The sequence below is a fragment of the Hipposideros armiger genome, unplaced genomic scaffold (genome assembly GCF_001890085.2).
Source record: "Hipposideros armiger isolate ML-2016 unplaced genomic scaffold, ASM189008v1 scaffold_658, whole genome shotgun sequence".
NCBI classification, from domain to species: Eukaryota; Metazoa; Chordata; class Mammalia; order Chiroptera; family Hipposideridae; genus Hipposideros; species Hipposideros armiger.
The window spans coordinates 532364-556416 of NW_017732008.1; the positions used below are offsets into that span (position 1 = coordinate 532364).

A 24053-nucleotide genomic window follows, 5' to 3' on the forward strand; every position below is an offset into this window, starting at 1 on the left:
ATTTGGCTGGCTAATAAGTTTATTAATTTTTTTGCCTGTTGATGTATACTTCATTAGTAATGTAGTTATATTTCATTTTTAAAAAGTTCTCTGAAAAAGAAATACAAATTGTGTGATGATGACATTGAAACTCAGTAGTGCTCCTTTAAGTTTTCTTTAGCTGTTCTATTTATCAGTGACATATATTTAAGTACTGTATGTATTTCAAGTAATACCTCATCCTTCCCCTTATTTTATGGTGACGAAGTCTTGTTTTTGTTTGTTTGTTGTATCCAGATATCCTTCACGATGGTTACGCTTTACCCCCCTTTGAATAATTTTTATTAAAACGCAAGTTTTAATGGTAGATCGCTATCTAGGTGACCAAGCAATGAATCCGGTTAAGCTAAAATGGAAAGAAATTTGCAGAAAGGCTCTCCACATATTAACATTCAAGTAGTAAATAGGGAGAAAAAAGAAGACTCGTATAATGTAAGTAAAAACAATGAGCGTGCCTTCAATATAAGTTCTAACGTGTGTTTTGGAGCACAGTTAAGAGGTCTATAAGTAGGAAAAGAGACTCAGAGTTAGAGGGAACATGCAAATTATAGAATACAGTAAATCATAAATTTCAGAAAAAATGAGTTGAATGAGACTATTATACTCTGTTTAAAATACAGATTGAGCAAATACAACCTTAGGCATCTTAGGCATAAGTGTCTTGCAACATCTGTGTAACAGTCAATGCCAATAACCAGTATAAACCTTGCTATACATGAAACTAGGACTGGGACATTCATTTTTTTTATGCAGAAAATATGTTGTACAAAAGAAGAGTTATTTAGCGCTGGGTAGCTGCAAAAACTAGGTTCTAAGCCTGATTGCTGCAGACCCATTTTATGATCAATGCATGGGTTTGGATGACCTATGAATCTTTTTGAACACCATTACTTCATCTTGATCTGAAGCAGAGAAAAAGGCTTCACAAGTCTTAGATCAGATATTTTATCTGTATTTTTCTTTATCTCATTCTCTTGTTTCCCCTTCTTTTCCTCTCCCCCTTTTTTTCCTACCTCGAGCCCCTATTCCCTTCCTTCTTCCATTCTTGTTTCCCTTTCTCCTGGCAGAAAAGAAATAGCTCAATAGATAAGTTTAATATTAGTGATCTGTGGTAAACTTTTCAGAAACTAAAAGAGGTCACAGGAATGGTTGTGTCCAGATGTGGAAAAGGCCTCAAGAGCCGCTGCTCATTGTCTGTTTTTGGAAAACAGAGCCCCTAGGAAGCCAGCTTGGAATGCTTCTGCAGCCCAGGATGGGAGTGGCTTTGTTCAGATTCGTTCACATACATGGATTTTGTAAGCCTTTTTATTTGAACACCCCAAATTGTTTTAATTATGCCAATGCAGGAAGGAGATTACGAGGGGAAAAGAAACAAAATTAATCCACTTTCTTTGGGAGAGAGCTGGGATAATTTTTAACTATTTTCACAAGTTTCTTAAAGACACACACACAAAAATTATCTGGCACAAATAAGTTCAATCCGTGTGCAGAAGGCTGGATACAAAAAGAAAAAAAGGAAGCTGCCTACATTCATAGAACAGGACAGACAGCAAGCTAAAAAATTATGCCACCCAAAATGAAGTAAAATGAATGGTATCCCCCAGCCCTCAGGATATCAAGGCAGACACTTCAAGGCATTTGTATATGCATTAATTATATTATTTTCCATGGCAGTGCAAGGCCGTGAAAAGAGAACTAGGCCTTTAACCACGCTCTGCTCCAGGATTGAACTATACCATGTGTATTCACATCTGCCCTAAATTAGTGAGAAATGAACAATGCAAATAAATATGACACACAAAAGAGAACTGAAACCCTACACTGCCTTGTGTTGAACCTATTTTGAATCAGGTTAGGATGATCCATATGCTGAAAATATGTTATATTAGGAAATAATGTTTTGAAGCCCTAAAAGAAATCCTATTCTTTTCAATAGTTTTTTTTTTTTTCTTTTCTGTTTTTCACTTCTTAAAAAGGAAGATGGGGAAGGGAGGGAAAAGGAAAGTAGGGAAAGAATAGCATTGCTAGACAAATCAGGACATTGTTAACTTTGAATTTCAGATAAAGTGACTAATTTTTTTAGTATAAGTATGTCCAAAACATTACGTGGGACATACTTATATTAAATATCATGTGTGTGTGTGTGTGTGTGTGTGTGTGTGTGTGTGTGTACGATATGAGATCAATTAAGTTTGCGAATTCATCCTAGAAAAAGTGCTACATACCTCATTGCTGAATATCACTACAGTCACCTTTGAAGTACTCCCTCTGGAAAGCTAAGCACCGATGCCAGGACCTAGTCCACCCTTCAAAGCAACTTTTGAACTCTTTTCCTGGAATGGCCATCAGAACTGTCATGATATTACCCTTGATGTCCTGAATGTCATCAAAATGTCTTCCTTTCATTATTTCCTTTATCTTCCAGTAAAGAAAGAAGTCACTGGGGGCAGATCAGGTGAATAGGGAGGGTGTTCCAATACAGTTATTTGTTTACTGGCTAAAATTCCCTCACAGACAGTGCCGTGTGAGCTGGTACATTGTCGTGATGCAAGAGCCATGAATTGTTGGCGAACAGGTCAGGTTGCCTTTTTCATGCAGCCTTTTCAGCACTTCCAAAGAGTAAACTTGGTTAACTGTTTGTCCAGTTGGTACAAATTCATAATGAATAATTCCTCTGATATCAAATAAAGGTTAGAAACATCATTGCAGCAAGTTTGAGAACTGAATTGTCTGACCTCATGTATATGTATAACTTGTGTGTATACATACAGAATGTATATGTGTATTCTAAAATAATTTTTTAAAGTATATTCATTGTTCAATATTCACATTTAACTGTGCTCCTGTAATTTTTTTCCAGCATCAGTTCTGACAGTGCTAGCAGAGAGGCAGAAATTCCATCTGCTAAGTACATGAATATTCCGATTTTCTTTTTGATTTTGTAACAGAACTTAACGAGCATTTACATACACTTAATTAATTCAATAAGAAGATACAATAAATACTAAGAAAGCATTAAAAAAAGTTAATATTTTCAAGAAACTATATTTGTAATTCTAGACTGAGTCTAGTTCTGAGTACTGTATTTTAGCTGGGATAATTACGTCAATTCTTAGCTTCAGTTTGAATATGGTAATCAGTCTCTTTTCATTCACTGATTTGAGTGGGTAGGATGGTTCACTAATCAAGGTAAGTATCTAGAAATGATAAAGATGGCATATCCAACCCTGGTGGACTGCAAGTTCCTTAACAGTGTTAAAAACAAAAGGAACCACAGGGGAAAAAAAAAATTGAACTCTGCTTCTCTTCCCACAGAGTTTTCATTTTCTCAACTGGTATGAATACAATTATTTAAACCATGAAAGAAGACAGTAAAATTATTTTTTAAAAGTTATTGACAACCAGTATGATTTTAATGATAGTAGTAGTAGATTACTATGATTTCTATTAAATATTTTGAGGCTACGTGGGGTTTATAAAAAACTTTATAATGGGCAATAATTTAATGAAAGTTCACCACTGAATACAAGCTACATATGTATTTATATTTATTCTCTATGGAAGCAGAATTACAGTTTTTTGAATAATTTTTCATTTGTAGTTTGCAAGACATATCAAGAAATCAGAAGGCCAGAAAATTCCTAAAGTTGAGTTGCAAATATCAATTTATGGAGTAAAAATTCTAGAACCTAAAACAAAGGTAAGTCTTATTTTTTAATGTCAGAAGTACTCTAATCTTTAATTAATTGTATTTATACTTTTATTTTAATAAATACGTAAAATTTGTTACCATCTAGAGCTGTTTAATTCTCAGTTAATGACCATTTAAACCTGTACGATATTTAGAGGGAAAAAAAACATCTTTTGGGATTGCTTTCTGTATGGTCTCTTCTTCAGCTTGTGTCTGGGATGTAATAATTTGCATTAAGTGCATTCAGCAGCAATTAGTCTTATATTGGGTTGTCAGAAAAGTCATGACGTATTTTTTTCTATGTTCTTCGTTGCAAACATGCATCATGACTTTTCTGACAGCCCAATATTTAGGACTTGTTCTTCATGTGCTGTGAAAGAGGTGCATCAAGTGTGGTTCATTGAGTATGAAAGAAGACAAAAGCTGTGTATTGTTTCTTAAAATGTCTGGGATTAACTAACTCTTAACTGCCTGTAGACATAATCAGTATATATTATTTTACTGGGTGCTTCCATAATAGAATACCACAGATTTGATGTCTCAACAGAAACTTATTTTCTTGCTGTCCTGGAGGTTGAAGTTGGTTTCCTCTGAGGCTTCTTTCCCTGGTTTGCTGATGGCTGCCTTGTTGCCTCGTCCCATGGTCTTTTGGGCAGGTACACCAATGGTGTCTCATGGTGTGTCTGGTTTTCTTTTCTTATGAGGACACCAGTCAGATTAGATAAGAGCCACCCTAATGACCTCATTTTAACTTAATCACATCTTCCAGTCTTATCTCCAAAGATAGTCACATGCTGAGGCACAGGGGGACTTGAACATATAAATTTTGAGGGAACACAGTTTAGCCCGTAACACAGTATAAGCTTAAGTTTCCTATATTTAAGAGCCTTTTCCCTTACAAATCCAATGAAAAAAACTTTTAAATATCACCTATTCTGGCTTCACATTCATCGATATGTACTCATTATGGACTGAGCTGTTTCCACCCAAAATTTCTATGTGGAAGCCCTAACCCCCAATTTGACTTTATTTAAAGATAGGGCCTTTAAGGTTAAGGTTAAATGAGGTCCTACTGGGTTCTCAATGCTTATACGAAGAGGTAGAGACACGACAGATGCATAAGCCCAGTGGAAAGGCCATGTATGAACACAGAGAGAAGGTGACCATGTGCAAGCTGGGAGAGGCTGCAGCAGAAACCATGCCTGCTGACATCTTGATCTTGGACTTCCAGCCTCCAGAACTATGAGAAAATTAATATCTGTTATTTAGGCTACCAAGTCTGTTGAATTTTGTTATAGCGGCCCTTACAAACTAATACAGTGCTTTATTCCCAATGCCTCAGAGTTCTTGTTTAGTAATTTTGATAAGACCATGAACATCACTTTGGAAAAATTGATTCACATTTATCCAATTATTTTACAAATACATATTGCCAATGCTTTCCTCTAACACTGTAGCATGCTTATTGACAAATTAATTCAATTTGAAAGCCCAAGGAAACCCTGACCTGTAAACAGATTATGAAAATGTTTTTCACAAGCCTGCAATTTTTCCAGTGTTTGCCATTGATGCCTTCATCTATGTGTATACCGGCCCCTAACAATGTCTTACTATTCAGAGTGTGGTCTGTGGACCAGCATCATCTGGGAGCTTGTTAGAAATGTAGAATCTCAGGCCCCACTCCAGACCTACTGAATTGGAATCTATAATTTAAGAAGAAACACAGTGATTCATATGTACACTGTAGTTTGAGGGGTTCTGGTGTCGAGATAGTCTGCTGGCTGCATGCAGTAGCCCACATTTTCAAATGATAGTCCGTGGAGTACTTGCATTAAAAATACCTGAGCCATTTCCAAAAATAAGTTCTAAGGCCTATCTTAGCATACAGAATCAGAATCTCCGTGGAAATTTTGCATTTTTAAATATGTTTGAGTATAACTGGACCATGGCATGGGTGCCCCCACAGTTATTATTCAATTCCAAATTAAAGAACGATGGTATTCTTTCAGATTTTCAAACCATAAATTTAAGACCTCCCACAACTATGGGGCCTAATTTCTTTCTGTTATCCACACTCAATATTAAATAACAAAGAGTTGGAGACTTTACTTTGGTTATAGCTATCCCCAAATAGCTACTGCTGAGGTGGCTGAAAGAAAACAAAGAAATAGTGAAAGGGTAGTGGAAGAGCGTGCGCGCGCGCGTGCACACACACACACACACACACAAAGGGTGCCAAAAAAATTGCACATATTTTCAGAAAGGAAAAAACTATATTAAAATTGTAATAATATATACTGATAATAAAAGATGCATACAAGTCACATTTGACTTCTGCAATTACAAGAAGTATTCAAAGTGGTTACCATCAGCATAATTTTCATACATTTTTTTCCGTAACAATTTTTGGAATTGTATACAATTTTTGGCACCATGAGTGTGTGTATTTTACTGGGAAACAAGGCAGTTAAAAGTAAGAAGTTAGGCATTATCTACTGACCAGGTGACCTGGCTGAGATGAATTCATGAGACAAATGGTAGTTACAAAAGAACGATTGAGGAAGCAATAAGTTATAGAATGACAATGCAACCGAAAGTATAACAACCAAAATGTCATCTTATACACAATTAGAAAGAAAAATAATCCTAGCCCTGCATTTCCTTTTTAAAATTAAATGGATAGTGGCAAATGTCCAGCCAGAGCAGGTCGTTTGTAAACCACATTTAAAGTTTCTTCTAAACCAAATAGATCCTATAACTGTTTTGGAGTGTGTGTGTGTGTGTATGTGTGTGTGTGTGTGTGTGTGTGTGTGTGTATAATTAATTATTAAGTCAATACCTTACATGAATGTTTAGGATATGTCAAAGCACACCTTGAAATATGTAGGGCTGATAATACACTTTATGTATTATTTACATATGCGTTGTATTTTATTTGACACTACCCGTAATACATCCAAACTATAAAAATTTTACCAATACCATAATCTACACATTATAGTCTACTAAACCATTATCCTATTATTGAACATTTATAATGGTTCAAGATTCTCATTAATTAATACAATGTTTAAGTATTTAGAAAATGCAAATATGATGAGATGCAATATATAGAGAGAACTTCTTAAGTGTTTAGAATTGACCAATTAATGATGGCATATTCTTACAAGAGCACAAAATATAAAGACTTAAAGATATTACAAGATCACTAACATAATATCATGTGGGTGCATTTATTTCTTTTATAAACACTTCGTTTACTGGTGTTTTTAATCTCAAATATGATTTCATAATATGCACATAATGCAAAGAGTTATGGTAAACAGAGACAGAGATGGATCATGTGAATGCAAATGTAGCACAATTTTACCAGCTCATTATTCTAGAATCCCCCATTAATAAGTCTCCCATAATAATCAGTTTCCATTGACAATTGTCAGCTACATCATTCTGTTTCCTAAACTCTTACTGTCAAATTTCTCTGCCTTCCCCAACCTAAATCGCATTTACAAAACATCAACGAGGTGGAATTCAACTCAATACAATTAGCCAATTGACTTGTGATCATCATATTTTTCCTTTGGCTTACCCAAATCAATAACACCAATGCTTTTCTTTCCTGTCACAAAGCCTCAGTTTGCTATACTTAATACCTAATTTTCAAGAGGCCCAAGTGAATCCCCAAAAATTAAGTAAGTTTTCCAAGCTTTTAATGGGAAAGAGACATCTCTATTTTTATTCCTACCAAATTTGAAGAATTACCTCAAATTTTAATATGTTTGAAATGTCTTATACAAGGTATGATCAAACAATACTGTGAATGTCTAAATAAAAAAAATTATTACAGTAAAAGACACATTGCCATTACTCCCCCTCAAAATACCCTCCCATGCTTCAAATATACTTATCCCATTGTTCTTGCCACCTTCTGAAACAGTTCTGAAAGTCCTCTTTCATGTCTTTAGTTGTGCTGTCATGGCTGCCTCGATGTCCTGAATCATTTTGACTTTGGGGAAGAGCCAGAAGTCACACGGTGCCAGATCAAGTGAATAAGGTAGATGAGAACACACCATAATGTTTTTATTTGACAGAAATTATTGTATTCCAGAAGTGATGTGTGACACAGAGCATTGTCAAGATGGGGGATAATTTATGGCACACTTTAAAACACATCTTCTCTCAACTGTAGCTCACACTCAACTGACTGCACTGAACAAATTGAAACTTACCGCACACTGTTGCTAAGGTTTGACACTCCACTCCCTATATTGAAACTCCCTGCCTTTCCATTGGATGGCACTCAGCAGCAGCATTCACTGTATTTTGTGATCACAACTGAAAGTCCCCGTGTCACACATCCTTTCTGGTATTGCAATTTTTGTCAAATAAAAACATTATAGTGTATTCTCACCCACCTTATTCACCGGATCTGGCACCGTGAAACTTCTGGCTTTTCCCCAAAGACAAAATGACCATGAAAGGTAAACGCTTTGAGTCAATTCAGGACATTGAAGCACAACTAAAGACACTCACAAAAGAGGACTTTCAGAGCTGCTTCAGAAAGTGGCAAGAACAATGGGATAAGTATGTTCAAAGCGAGGGAGAATATTTTGAGGGGGATTAATGGCAATGTGTCTTTTACTGTAATAAACTTTTTTATGTAAACATTCACCAAATTTTTATCATACTTCATAAATTCAATTATATTACATGTAAACATAGAGCAACTGGTTCTTTACCCATATATTGTATATGAACACAGAGTATCTTACTCTATTCACATATATAGAACGTAATATATTTTGAATCCCTAAAAATACAGGTAATCTAAAAGAGGGATTTTCCAGCTCTGCTGAGCATCAGTGCTTCTAGGTGACTATAGATGCAAATTGTTGGAGTCTATCCAAGCCTTTCAGATTCAAAATCTGCAGAACAAGGCTTAGTTAGCATCTATGTTATTTACAAATAAACAACTCCCAAGATGATTCTGATAGAGTATGTTATATGCATTTAGAAACCACTGAGGAGACATGAGTGAACCAGAAAAATATCTCATTCATTTTATTTTGGGTATAAGTTGTAATTTAGTTAAAAAAAAAGTTAAAAATCATGCTCCTAAAATAATTTTTTAAAGTAAAATATGTATGAGTCAGGATTTAAAAATTCATTGTTAACCTAACATGGACTTGATAAAAAATAAACTATTTTTCTATCTCATTTGGATCAATGAAAATGGAAGTAAAAGCAATATCATAGGCTCCAATATCTTTCTTTCTGTGTCTTTTTCCTTTCTGCTTTTCTCACTTGTCCCCCAAATGAAGATTATGCAGTGTTAGGTGACCAAGAAGAGCATATGGGGAGCTAGGTGAACTGGGGATTTACTTACTTTTTGTTCCAATTCCAATACAATGTCACCAATGTCAAAGGATAATTGTTTTCTTACAGTGCTTTATTTTGTTCCCGAGTCTCTTTAGACTGTCTCACCAAAAATTAGTTCTACATTTAAAATTCATAAAGCTCTATCACTACAACAAAATCTCACACAAATAATAAAATTACAAGTTTCAGCTCCCTAGTCTTTTGTAAGAAGATAGCTCTGCTAATCTAAACAAAAATGAAAATGATTTCCAGCTTTCATAACCAAATGCTTTCTCTGATCATACTGATAGGTGATTGAATGAGGGAGGTACTGTGGTTTCACCACCAGCTATGTGACTGGTGTGTTTTCATGTTACATATCATTTCTTCAGTAAATGGAAAAGAAATGAACCATTTTTTATATAGTCTAATACTGATATTTCCTCTCTATGTATCATTAACATAATCATACAGTTAATAAACTGGCATTGACCTGCTATTGGTATTTGGGAGCTGCAGTGCAACTGAAGGCTATTGTTTGATTGACTGTACTAACATGAAAACAAAAAACATGTCAATGAGAAGAAACTGGTCGATCAAAGTATAAGAGAAGGATAGTCTCAGACAGACGTGGTCATTGTCCCTAACCACAAGCACTAACCACAAGAATGGGAAGGTGCCCTCATCAACAGCCTGAGTTAGCTGAGCCCTTCTTTTTGGCATGGCTCTTCCCTCCTGTTGAAATGGATGAATCAGATTATCTAGTAATGACAAAAAACATTACACTCTTACAATATACCGCCTCTTTTTAATTTTCATGCTTGCATCCAAGGAACCCTTTGATGACTTACAATTTGGTTTGTATGCAAGGAAAGAATGCACTGCTGTAGACAAGTTCTCAGCATTTATTTGTATATTTCACTTTATGTACTCATTTTTAGCCTGATGAACAGTAACGTGAATTGGAGTGATAGATCAAATCTTAGCAAGCTCAGAAAGCCCATGAACTTCTGATCCTTTTGAATTTTGCTTGTGTTTTTCTAAGTACCATTGAAATGACTATTTTAGTTTAATCCTGAGTCACGAGGTCCATCTCCATTACGTATTTGTTTAAGATTGGGGTGTATGTAATTATAAAACTAAAGTTTGACAGATGATTGTTTCACTTTTAAAAATCATAAGTTATATGTTATTAACACAAGCTGGTATTTCAGAAAATGGAAAAAAAAATCTCTTCAACTATGTTTATTTCCACATGTGTTCACAGGAAGTCCAACACAATTGCCAGCTTCATAGAATATCATTTTGTGCAGATGATAAAACTGACAAGAGGATATTCACTTTCATATGCAAAGATTCTGAGTCAAATAAACATTTGTGCTATGTATTTGACAGTGAAAAGTGTGTAAGTATGCCAGATGTTTTAGGGTGGTTTGTTCTGTTTTACAAGCCAGGAATTGTCTTGTTTCCGGCATTAGTAAAGTATTTGGAAATGAATAAGGTCTGCAAATACTTAACTACACTAATAGATCCATCCTGTCATGAGACTATGCTTCAGGATTTCATCCTTAACCAAATTCTCATGTTCAGGGGCACAAGCTTGCATGCAAATTTTTTTTTCTTAGAATGTCACGCCTGCTTATGTTATGCATTTTTTTCTCTTATAATCATTTAACTTATTTGCAATTTTAATCTTACATATGATTGAGTAATATGCACGTAATGCAAAGAGTAATGGTGAGCAGAATTTTTTTTTTCTGAAATGTAATGGATCTGATGAAAGTAAATATTTTAAACTCCAGGAAGTAAAATCTGTATGACTTCCTTAAAAAAATCTCCAATAATTGGAAATATGTTTTTTTTTAATTTTCATTATTTAGAAAACTTAATATAATGAAAGATTATAGAATCTTTTGTGAATGTGTATGCTTGCCTATGTGCTAGCTTGTGAAGGCAATCTAAAGTTCTTAGCAAATAAGAGCAATCAGGGAATTCCAAAGTTAAGCTCTGCAACAGTTCTTTAATCTTCTGATATCTTAAGAAAAATCCTGTGTCTTGATTATAAGCATAAGCTACTGTTAATCATAACCTAGTCTGAGGCCCTTTTATAAAACAAGATGTGAATTCCAAGCACACATCACAGCCATTGGTGGTTTTAATGAAGGAGGAACCTCTAACCTCAACAACATTCTTGGCTTAGACAAGAAAAAGAACTTAATGCATTTATTTGCTCATTTTTCATGCTGTCAAAAATATCAGAGGGCTAATATTATTATCACTGTTATGTAATTTAGTTCTCTGGATTTAGCATGTTAGCTTCTTGAAAACAAAAAACCTTTGTATTTATCCATATAACCCCTACATCAGGTGGATAATAAATGCTCAATGAATTTTTCCTTAAATAAACATAATTTGGAAAAATTGGCAAAAGGTAGAATGAATTATTATCTGTATCTTTTACACTATAGTGCTCTAAAAAGCTAAACTAATGTGCTAAGCTACAGGGCATCAAAATATTTTTTGAGAATTTGATGAACATTATAGAACATCTCATCAGAAAAACATGCTTACTCATATAAGAAATACTATGTGCACAGTTAGGCATTTTATATGAAGTTCAAGTTGTTTTTGAAATTTATCCTATTGAATGAATGCATTATATTTAATGTTCCAAGTGCTTCATAACCATAATTGTTTGCAGATGTTTTCTTCCATGTGATTGAGAAGATTAAAGTAGGTATATTCTATGTGTAACATAGAATATTTTTTCACCACTTACACAAAGCAGTAAACTTAGTTGTCCTTCTTTCTTGCCTTACACATAGAAATAAAATTCCGTGGCGTCCTTTGAAATATTCACAATCAGAGATCATTATAAATATTAGCCTTCTTACAGTTTTGTGTCAAATATTTTATCTTTCTTGATTTGACGCCCATAGAAATTTGTCACACAATTATTTAAAACATAAGCTTGCCAGAATCCCTGTGTAGTTATATTATTTTCCCCTGATCATAATTGTTGGTAATTAATTTCCTGACTTTCAATTCCTTGACCCATTATCCTCTTTGGATATAGCATGTTAGCTTTCTTTTTTCTTGAAGGTTGAAAATAATTTCTTGAAGTCTATAGCAGTGGCTCACAACCATTAGTGTGAATAATATTCATAAGGAGGGGTTTTAAAAATAAAGCTCTTTGGTTCCGACTTCAAAAAATAAGTTCATATTGATTGGGGCTGGAGCTCAGGAAATCTACATTTAGCAAGTTTACCAAATGATTCTGCAGCAGGTCAATGGAAGCCTGGGCCTTGGAAAGCAAGGGGCCAAGATACCTCTCAGCTACAAGTGTGCATCACTGTTATGGTTCAAAGAGGACATGTTTCCTCAAAGTTTCATTATATTATCTTTACCTCAAGGTTTTATTTGTTCTCATTATAATAATGACTGCATTTATAAAATTGATTTGATATGTAGTAGAATTTTTTATATGCCTTTTCTAATTTTCATTTTAAAGAACTAATCTTAGAGTGTTACAACAGGAAAATAAATTATGGCTCAATTGACACAACTTTTTCCTCTTATTTTAAGAAACCAAGACCAGAGAATCAGGATTAAAATTTAAGACAGTAGAGTGCCATTTTAGCATTTGTCCCCTAATGCTATGTTACTCTCATAACTGCAACCTGTTCTAGAGTCCATCTGCTCTTATTGGGGCCTTTGTCTATGTACTCATTTTATCTTTTCAGGGCTTCTGTGAAATTGTTTAGAGCTTGAAAGATAGATGGAACCTATCCTAGTATGCCACAGGCTGGAATTCCTACTTTATTAACAGTATCATGTTGTATTAACGAGTCTCCCTTCTTCCGTGGTGACCATGAAAAGCATATGGGGAGCTAGAGCACTCAGCCCTGCCAAGCAGTAATGAAGACAGGCCAAGTGAGGAAGCTGAATCTCTATCCATCGGGCAGTAATGAGGCAGTGCTCGCCCATTCCCGCTCTCTTAACTGGCATTGTGTCAGACTGAGCCACCCAAAACACAAAGTTTAAATAATTTTTAGTCTCATATAATGTCAGAAATATCCAGGATTCAATTAAAAATTAACCATCCTATCAAGAAACAAGATGATCTTAAACTAAATGAAAAAGATGACCAATAGATCCCAACTCTGAAATGAGGTATTAGAATTATCAGAAAAATATTTTAAAAGATACATTTTTAAAAATAATAACAAAATTATATGCACACTTGAAACTTTTTTTTCAGAAAAATCTTATCAAAGTAATAAAAAAATATAAGCAAAGAAATGGAAGATGTAAAGAAAACCCATGCAGTAAAATAGACCACATCCTGGGCTATAAAATAAATTTCAAAAATTTGAAACAGCAAAGAAAGAACAACAACAAAAAATCAATCTAAAAATCAGTATCAGTTTGATAAAAGAAATGTCTTTTAAAGCGTGGAAATGAAATGTCACACTTGTACACATTCCATGTGTCAAATAGGAAATTGCAAAGAAAAATTTTTTTTATTTTATTTTTTTAAGATTTTTATTGGGGAATTGGATGGGAACAGTGCTGGGGAATTGGGGGAAGGGGAACAGACAAGTTGCCGTCGTTTTGCTCTTCAATCCACCTGTGGAGGATGTTGTTTCACTGGTCCAAGTTGGCACCATCATTGCGCTCTTCCCTGGTGATCAGTCGCCGGCTCCTGGACGGCCGCTCACTGCGGCTGTTGGCCGCTCACGCTGGCTGCTGGCTACACACGGCAGCCCATGGCAGCTCACTGCCACAGGGACTGCAGCCCACACCGTCGCCGGCGACTCACAGCAGCCCAGCTCCAGGCCGAGCTGTTGTTCAGCATCTTAGCTGTAGAGGGCAGTGTCACTAGCCCTCATATGTGGGATCCGAACCGGGGCCCTCTGGCATCCCAAGCGAGTTCTTAACCATCGCGCCACTCGGCCGGCCCAGCAAAGAAAAATTTTAAGATGCAGCAAACTATATATAAATGAAGTAGAACATAACATTTTTTGTGATACAGATATTTAAAACAACTAAGTTAAAAAATTAGAAAGAAGGAAAGTCTGAAATCAATAATCTAAGCTCCCACCTCAAGTACCTAGAAAACAAAATATCAAAATAAATTCAAAGTAAGCAGAAGGAAGAAAATAAGGAAGATTAAAAAAATTAATGAAATGAAAAACAAAAACAATAGAGGAAATCTATGAAATAAAGAGCTGGTTCTTTGAAAGATCATAAAAATAACAAAAATTTTAATAAGATTGCTGAAGGGGGGGAAAAAAAAGGACAGAAGTTACCAACGTCAGTAATGAAATAGGAGATTTTATTGCACGCCCTCCAGATAGCAAAAGAAGATGCCATAAATGACTATATACACATAAATTTGATAACATAGATGAATTGAATAAACTTTTCAAGATACAAAAGCTATATTAAATCACCCAATATTAAATATACAATTTGAATAGCACCATATCTATAAAGGAAATTGAATATATAACTTAAAATGTATAGAAAGAGAAATCTCCAGGTCTAGATGGTTTCACTAGAGGAATCTATAAGATGCTTAAAGAAGAATTAACAACCTATTTCAACCTATTTCAAAAAAAATAGAAGAGATGACAGCACTCCCCAATTAAGTTTATGAAACTAGTATTTCCCTAATAGCAGAACTGGAAATAGCAAAAATGAAAACTACAGACCAAACTGTATCCCTTAGGAAAATATATACAATGGTTCCTAACAAATTACTAGCAAATATATTCAGCAAAATATAAAAAGAATCATATACCAAGATGAAGTGGAATTTGCTCATGACATGCAAGTCTTATTCAACTTTCAAATATCCAACAATGTAATCAACCATTTTAACAAGCTAAAGAAGAAAAATCATATGATCATATAATCAATGCTTTATTTTAAGAAAAAGTAACACCTTTTCATGCTTAAACACTGTCAGAAAAATAGGAATATAAGGAAACTTCTTTAATTCAGTAAAGAGCATTTAAAATTAAAGCTATAGATAATATTTTACTTAATAGTGAAAAGCCAAATGTTTTCTTCCTGATATTCAAAAGAAAGCCAGGATTTTTGTTTCAACCATTCTTATTAAACACAGTCCTGGAAGGTCTAGCCATTTCAATAAGGCAAGAAAATAAAATAAGAAGCATTCAACTGCAAAGGAAGAAATAAAACTGAACTTTTTTGAAATACATGATTATCTATGTAGAAAATCCAAATGGGTTTACCAAAACAACAACAACAACAACAAATATCTGGATCTAATAAGTGAATTCAGCAAGGTAGCAGAATAGATAAGCATGCAAAAATCAATTGTATTGCTATATACTAGTGATGAACATAGGGATACAGAAATATACAATTACTTAAGAAAACAAAATACATAGATGTAACTCTAACCTAAGATGTGAAACTTGTACAGGACTTATATGTTGAAAGCTACAAATCACTGATTGAAGAAATAGAGATGCAAAAAAGTGGAGAGACATACCATATTCATGGATTGGAGAATCAATCTAGTATATATATATATATATATATTAATATATCAGTTCTCTCCAAGTTAATGTACAGGTTTAACACAGTTTCTGTCAAAATCATAGGAAGATTTTTTTGGTAGATGTAGATAAGACTATTAAAAAATCTACGTGGATGGTTAAGAGCTCGCTCAAGAGTTTGATCTCTGAGCAACAGCGGTTTGAGTCCAGCCCGAGCTGAGCAGCCGCTGAGCTGCCAACAGGTAGCAGGATGGCTCAGCTAAAAAAAAAAAAAAAATCTACGTGGAAAGGCAAATGAACTAGGCTTGATCAAACAGTTTTGAAGACGATCAATAAAGTGAAATCCCTTTAGCCTACTCAGCACTTATTGTACACCTACAGTAATCAAAATTAGTTTTAGTAAAAGGATAGATAAGTATGTTAATGGAATAGAATAGACAATACAGAAATCAACCCACACAAAATTACCCCACTAATTTTTCACAAAGGTGCAAAAGCAATACAATAGATGCAACATGTAAAAGATGGCCTTTTCAACATATGGTGCTGGTAAACTTGGACTTCCATGGAAAAGTAAAATACACCTTGACCTAAACCTCACACATTTTATAAAAGTTAACTGAAAATGCATCATAGACTTAAATGTAAAATGTACAACTATAATAAAACATTTAGGGAAAAACACGAGAATCTTCAGGATGTAGGGCTAGGCAGAGTTCTTGGACTTGGCACCTAAAGCAGGACCTGTAAATGGAAAAAGTTACAAATTTGGCTTCATCAAAAATAAATGTTTTTTTTTCTATGAAAGGCCTTATGAAGGGGATAAGAAGACTAAGAGTGGGAGAAAATATTTGCAAACTTATATCAGACATAGAACTAGCATCTACAATACATAAAGAACTCTCAAAACTCAACAACATAACAATTTATCAAGTTGGAAAATGGGCAAAAGATTTGAAGGAGCATTTTATTAAAGAGGATGACAGATGGCAAATAAGCACATTCAAAGATGTTAACATTGGTATCCATTAGGGAAATGCAAATTAAAATGAAAATGAGATATCTATCAGAAAGACTACAATAAAAAGAGACAATACCAAATGGTGAGAATATGGGAAAATGGATCACTTCTACATAGCTAGTGGGGATAGAAAATGGTACAACCACTCAGAAAAACACTTTACAGTTTTATAAAAATCTTAACATGCAAATCAAAACTTATATTCACACAAAAACTTATACACAAATGTATATAGAAGCTTATTCATAATAGGTGAATAGTTAAACAGACAACAGTGCATTCAAACCACAGAATACTTACTACACAGCAGTAAAAAGGAATGAACTGTTACCATATTTGCCGGCGTATAAGATGATTTTTTGACCCTGAAAAATATGCCTCCAAGTGGGGGGTCGTCTTATACGCCAGGTACACTTCAGATAGACTGCCCATAGTGCTTGCCCCGTGCCATAGTGGCCTCCCGATGCCCGCCCTCTTCATTCCACATACCGTTCAGGCATCAGCAGCGCTGCTGGGTGTATGCTCGGCTGTGTGCGATTTTGCTGTTATGCGATTTTACCACACTCGCAAAATCGCACACAGCCGACCATATAACAAACTCTATATTTTGAGTGGAAATGTTAGGGGGTCGTCTTATACGCCGAGTCGTCTTATACGCCGGCAAATACGGTAATACTCACAACAACCTTGATGACTCTCCAGATATGGAATGAAAAAAAGTGAATCCCAAAAGCTTATATACTGTATGTTTCCATTCGTGTAACATTTTGAAATGAGGAAATTATAGAAATGGAGAACGTATTAGTCTTTTCTAGGGTTTAAGGAAAGGGTAAGGTAGACAGAAAGAGGGTATGGCTATAAAACAGCAAGATGAGGATTCTTGGGCTGATTTCCAATTCTGTATTTTGACTATATTAATATCAATATTAATTGGTTGTGCTTTATACTATAGTTTGGTAATATCGGGGGGAAGTGAATAAAGGGTAAACAGGATCTCTCTGTATTATTTCTTACAACTCTATTTAAATCTAAAATTATCTCATAGTTAAAAGTTTACTTTAAAAAAACCTGGAAAAGAAATTATGGCCCATTTAGACCAACCCTTTCATTATATTTAAAATAAATTCCAACCAGAGAGCTTTAGTGCCTTTACCAGAATCACAAAGCTAGATAGCAACAGAATTACAACTACAGCCCAAGACCCTAGATTCCCATTTTCATGTTACTCTATCATGTTACATCATTACTTGCTTGACTGTGACCTCTCTGTAATCCCTCTTCTCTTATTGGGGCCTTCATTCTATTCATTTGTTATATTTTATACAGTTAGTACTTATGCGAATTTCTAAGAGCTTGTTTGAAATTTAGAGGACAGCTATCCTAGTATGCTACACAACTGGAACTCACTTTCTTAGTACATCATGTTGTACTATTAAGATTTAATATTTACACAGTTTCTACAGTCATCTCCTTAAGTCTAAAAATTAAAATTGGATTATGGATATATATTATGATGTGATGGTTTAGTTTATTTATCATAAGGCCAATATCGTCACTGTCAACTGTTTAGTCATCATTTTGATACTTTGTTTTTCACAATTTTGTTTCCAAATGTTAATGCCATCTACATGTTTTTTTTTTAATTATGTGAAATAAAATTTAAAATAAGACAAAGTTTAAAACTTCTGTCTTGTTAACTTGTAAAGAATGGTTCATGTGTCCAAAGAATCATACATTATTATTACTAGAAGGAATCATTGCATTCAGTATTTTTGCCAGGTCTGTTTTTTTGTAAGCTATTTATTATACATTCTTATATTTCATGTTTGCTATGTAATAATTTTTTGAAATAAAGTATTTTTTAATTTAAATATATTCTTGTTCTTTAAATTATATTATATGATCAGGAGATAAAAATTTTAGCTTAGTCATCCATGAAACTAGGCTAATATAATAAGGGAAATTCAAATTAAAAGGACATTTCTTTTTTGTACTTTTCCATGAGATGGATAGTTTTCATATATAATTTGCATTTTTTAGTTAACCTTAATATTTTAAAGATTTTTATTGGGGAATTTGGGGATGGGAACAGCTCTGGGGAATCAGGGAAGGGGAACAGACAAGTTGCAGTCCTTTTGTTCTTCAGTCTAGTTGTGGAGGACGTTGCTCACTGGCCCAAGTTGGCACCATCATTGAGCTCTTCCTGGGCGAGGCAGATCAGTTGCCGGCTTCTGGACGCCGCTCACGGTGGCTGCTGGCCACTCACGCTGGCTGCTGGCTACACACGGTAGCCCATGGCAACCCACTGCAGCAGGGGCTGCGGCCTATGCTGTTGCTGGTGACTCAGGGCAGCCCAGCTCCAGGTTGAGCTGTTGTTCAGCATCTTAGCTGTGGAGGGCAGTGTCACTGGCCCTCATATGTGGGATCCGAACCGGGGCCCTCTGGTGTCCCAAGCCAGCTCTTAACCGATGCGCCACTCGGACGGCCCCAGAAATATTTTTTTTATGGCTAGAAGACTTCCTTAAACAGCGAACTACAAAAATGACAATCCCTTAATTAAATAGTCTAAGCTTTATTAATAAAGCATATTTTCAATTTAGATTGCTTGGAGCATAGCAGAAAGTTTTAGGGTAGATTAGTGAAAGCAAGGCACTTTCAAGAATTAATGTTACTAGCAGTTTTTATGTCATCTGGAGGTCTTAGAATTGAATATGACATATTTGATGTCATTCAATTAATGATGCATTTGATTAATGCCTTTACCAAACTTCTTTATAATTTAATAAATAAATCTTTAATGTTTACATTGTGCAAGGCACTGTGATATCAGTTGAGATATGAATGGAGATGGAATGAGAGGGTAGAGTTAGGATATTTGCGGCAGTTTCTAATTGATAGACCAGAGACTAAATCATTCACCAGTCCAAATTCAGATAATAGATATATTTTGTTCAATTAGCACTGTTTTACAAAAATACTGTTTAATATCACTTAAAATTGGGAGCTTTTATATAAAGATTCATATATTTGACCTCATCTCACCTATTTAAAATCTGAAAGCTCTGGGTTGGAATTGCTCATTTCCACAACCAACAATTAACGGGGACAGAGGAGCACGTGCTCCATTCAGAGAGGGCATACCCCAACTTTTTCACAGCACCACCCAGGGTGCCTCATTCAAGCTACTTGCCTGGTTTGACAGACCCTCCTCACTCAGAAGAGGAAATAAGTAGCAGAGCAAGGAAAGAAACTAGTTGGCACTAGGCATTCATTTAATTGGCACCAAATGTTTGAGGAACAGAGGAAAACGAACTAGGGGAAAAAAAGACGATGATAAAAGAGATGAGAAGTGGGACAGAATTCTTGCTTCCAATTTCAACAGCTATTCATTCAATTGCCAAGACACAAACAACAATCTGACACATTATTATTAAAATGCTAATCATCTTTGTTTTATTTTTACAAAGGCTGAAGAGATAACTTTAACAATCGGCCAAGCATTTGACCTGGCATACAGGAAATTTCTAGAATCTGGAGGAAAAGATGTTGAAACAAGAAAACAGATTGCAGGGTTACAGAAAAGAGTGAGTAAACTAAGCTTGTTGTTTCAAATTTATGTGATGTGAGTACAGGGAAACTTGCATATCATCAAACAAAGTTAGAAGGCCTGCCATTAAATTTCCCCCACACTGATTGGAACTGCTTTCACTATGTTCCTATAATTTTTCATTCCTGATCCCCTGCACAGTTTTTAACCATTTTATATTGAATTCCCACAAGAACTTAGTGTTCTCATGTGACTTTGCTTCACTTCCTGATGCTTCTCATGGGGATCAGAGCAGCAGAAGCAGCAGATGCTGGGTAAGTGGTTTCCCATGGAGATCAGATTCCTTTGTAATTAAATTACACCCTCTCTCCATTCTCTTCAAAACCATCCTAAGCAAGTTTCACTGTCTTGCGGTTATACTCCAGGATATGGGTACAGATTGCACAGTGCAACGAGAAATCACAGAGATGAGGTATTAGGAACATCAGTTTTGCACACATGTAAAAACATATTTCAAATTTAATGCCATGTCTTTCCAGAGACCTAGAATTCTCTATTTCCCAAGCTTTATCAAATAATTGTCTCCCCTGTGCACAAAAGGATATGTTAAAATTTTAAATATGAACTCCTATTCATGAATGTGTCATTTATAATAGTATTTACCAAGGATACGTTTCTGAAAGTTATTCAATAATCATTTGCTTTTTAGATTCAAGACTTAGAAACAGAAAATATGGAACTTAAAAACAAAGTACAAGATTTGGAAAGCCAGTTAAGAATAACCCAGGTATCAACATCTCCAGTAAGTACAGAGAATATGTGCATGTCTTCCTTAGAAACAGGATGTCATGGTGATAAAACATCTCTGGGTCATCAGTGCTGTGATATTTCTAATAGTGCTCTGGGATCAGTAATTTAAAATTAAACATAGATAAAAAAACAAACAAAAAACTAAACATGGATAGAGATGAAAGGTGCTAAACAAGGCTAATTAAAAAATTAAAATTACCTAGGTAGCTCAGATCAGTTGTTTTTCCATGTTGCTCTTTTCAATTGTGTTTTCTAGAATAATTCAGCCCTCAATTTGGTCTTTTTCTCTTTCATTCCTATTGATTACTAGTTATTGAGGTTAGATTTAATGACCTAAGCCCATGTATTCTTGGAGTACTGAATTTCATTCTAGAAAGCGGAATGTTAACAAGACCAAATGGTTTCTTATATTACTTAGCAAGAGTTCTCACTGGGAGTGACACAGTTCTATTTCAGACAATAAAATGAGCAGTAATCTCTGTAGATGACACTTAAGTATTTGTAGTTAAATTATTTGCTTTGTTTGGGTTTATCATAGATTTGAAATATTTTTCCCCAATACCATGTATGATATCATTAGTTTGTGATTTGGGCTAGGAAATTTTTTGGAGGGGAATGGAATTTAAAACAGTAGTTTTCCTAGGCAAAATATATTTAGTAAATTTTTTTGTATCATCTGTCTTATATTATCCACTAAAGTGGACTATTTATTTTGTATTTCAAAAATATTTAGTATTTAACTTATATCATGATACTATAAGTTGAAACACAGTTATGGCATTTGCAAACTTTCAAAAAGAATTTTTGTTGTAAAGTTTTATTTGCAAATCCACTTTGGTTCAATCTCTAGTCTAACTCAGTGAAAAAATTTTAGCATGTGTGTGTGTGTGTGTGTGTGTGTGTGTGTGTCTCTATATCTATCTATCTATCTATCTATCTATCTATCTAGATAGATAGATAGATAGATAACCATATTTCCCCATGTATAAGACACACCCTTTTTTGAAAAATTTGGGGTCTAAAAACTGGGTGCATCTTATACAGTGGTTGTAGATTTCAGATGCCATAGATGGAACTGAGGACGAGGCAATATATGAAGACAGTGATTCGTAATCCGACACAGATAAGGACAAGCTAATGGTTGAGAGTTTTGACAGTGATGGGAGTTGTGTGAATTTTATGATGAATAAAACTTGAGTTCAGCAACTTTATGTAATACATTTTTTTTTCAAATTTCAGGCCCCAAAATTAAGGTGTGTCTTATACATGGGAGCATCTTATACATGGGGAAATATGGTACATATAGATAGATGATAGATACATAGACACACATGCATGCTCAAGGTTGGACAATTAAGTGTGCGAACTCATCCTAGAAAAAGTGCTACGTATCTCATTGCTGAATATCACTATGGTCACCTTTGAAGTACTCTCCTTGGGAAGCTATGCACCGACACCAGTGCCTAATCCACTCTTCAAAGCAATTTTGGAACTCGTTTTCTAGAATGGCCATCAGAACTATCATCATATTACCTTTGATGTCCTGAATGTCATTAAAATGTATTCCTTTCAATATTTTCTTTATTTTCAAGTAAAGAAAGAAGTCCTTGGGGGGCCAGATCAGGTGAGTAGGGAAGGCATTCCAAAACAGTTATTTGTTTACTGGCTAAAAACTCCCTCACAGACAGTGCCGTGTGAGCTGGTGCATTGTTGTGATGCAAGAGCATGAATTGTTGGTGAAAAGTTCAGGTCGTTTTCATCTAACTTTTTCAAATAACCTTTTCAGCTCTTCCAAATAGTAAACTTGGTTAACTGTTTGTCCAGTTGGTACAAATTCATAATGAATAATCCCTCTGATATCAAAAAAGTTTAGCAACATTGTTGCAAAAAGTTCATGAACTTATTAATTATCAGAACGCGTTTTTTTTTTGTTTTTGTTTTTGTGTGTGTGTGTGTGTGTGTGTGTAAATGTATGTATACAGAGGGTGCCAAAAATGTATACATATTTTAAGAAAAAAAAGAAACTATCAAAATTGTTATACAATGAATGATGCTAGCATTCATTTATGAACGCCACCTTTTGAGTAAATGTCATACTATACATTGCTACCATAATTCAATTCAATTATAAAAAGTAATACATAATTAACATCTCTTATAATGTATACAAGTGAGTACTTTGGTCAGCGTTGCTCAAACAGTAGTTCACCGTAATCAGAAGTGTCTGGACGTTGATGATAACCACTTTGAGCACCTCTTGTAATTATAGAAGTCAAACATGACATGTGTTCATCTTTTGTTATCAGTATATATTGATTATTACAATTTTAGTAGTTTTTCTTCCTTTCCTAAAATGTGTATACATTTTCTTGGCGCCGCATATATCTAAGGCCATCTAGCACTAGAATATTTCACCAGTTTATCACCGTGAAGAATTCTATAAGAATTCTTGCATTTAGGGTTTCAAATTTGGTATGCCCAGGAAATGGGTCTTGCTTTCTTCTACACTCACACTTCCCCATCTTCCATAGTGAAGCAGGGGGTATTTCCATTGTTCTACACAAAGTTTGTGATAGTAGGGCCGATATAATCAAGGTGAGAAAGCACGGGACTGAGATGACTTTGTGTCCATGTACCTTTGTTGTGCACAATGAGGTGCTGGAACATCCTCTTCAGGTTCTGGCTTATTATAGTAATCCTTCCTTCCTATTTTTTTTTCTCTCTTCACTACCATTACTATTTGCTTCTTATCAAGATTATGATTTTTTTTTTTGCCTTACCACCCCAAAGGGACGGAACATCAGCTCAAACTCCTTTAAACTTTTGCCCCCAAAATGGAGCCACATGCTTTCGATGTTGTTGAAAGTCATATTATAAACCATCCTGTGAAACAAACTAAAAGTATAAAGATAAATGAGGGGGAAGTTACTTTTTCAAGCAGTCTTAATAAGGTAGTTGCTCATAGAATTCATTAAATATGAAAAGCAGCTTCAGTCTTGATGTTTACAAAGGAGTAAAATATTGGGTTGTTGGAAAAGTCATGACGCATATTTG

General features: G+C 34.8%; 1 protein-coding gene across 17 annotated transcripts in view; it reads left to right on the forward strand.

The window, feature by feature from the left end:
* GULP1 (GULP PTB domain containing engulfment adaptor 1) overlaps positions 1-24053 on the forward strand; it is a 221923-nt gene that overhangs the window by 175290 nt on the left and 22580 nt on the right. For 13 of the 17 annotated variants that reach the window (XM_019626115.1, XM_019626117.1, XM_019626112.1 and 10 more), the window contains 5 exons: positions 3641-3739; positions 10356-10493; positions 20110-20226; positions 20423-20503; positions 20899-20991. In XM_019626115.1, coding sequence (XP_019481660.1) covers positions 3641-3739; positions 10356-10493; positions 20110-20226; positions 20423-20503; positions 20899-20991 — 528 coding nt within the window. The remainder of the gene's footprint in view (positions 1-3640; positions 3740-10355; positions 10494-20109; positions 20227-20422; positions 20504-20898; positions 20992-24053) is intronic. The other 4 variants (XM_019626118.1, XM_019626121.1, XM_019626120.1 and 1 more) reach the window with 2 other exon arrangements.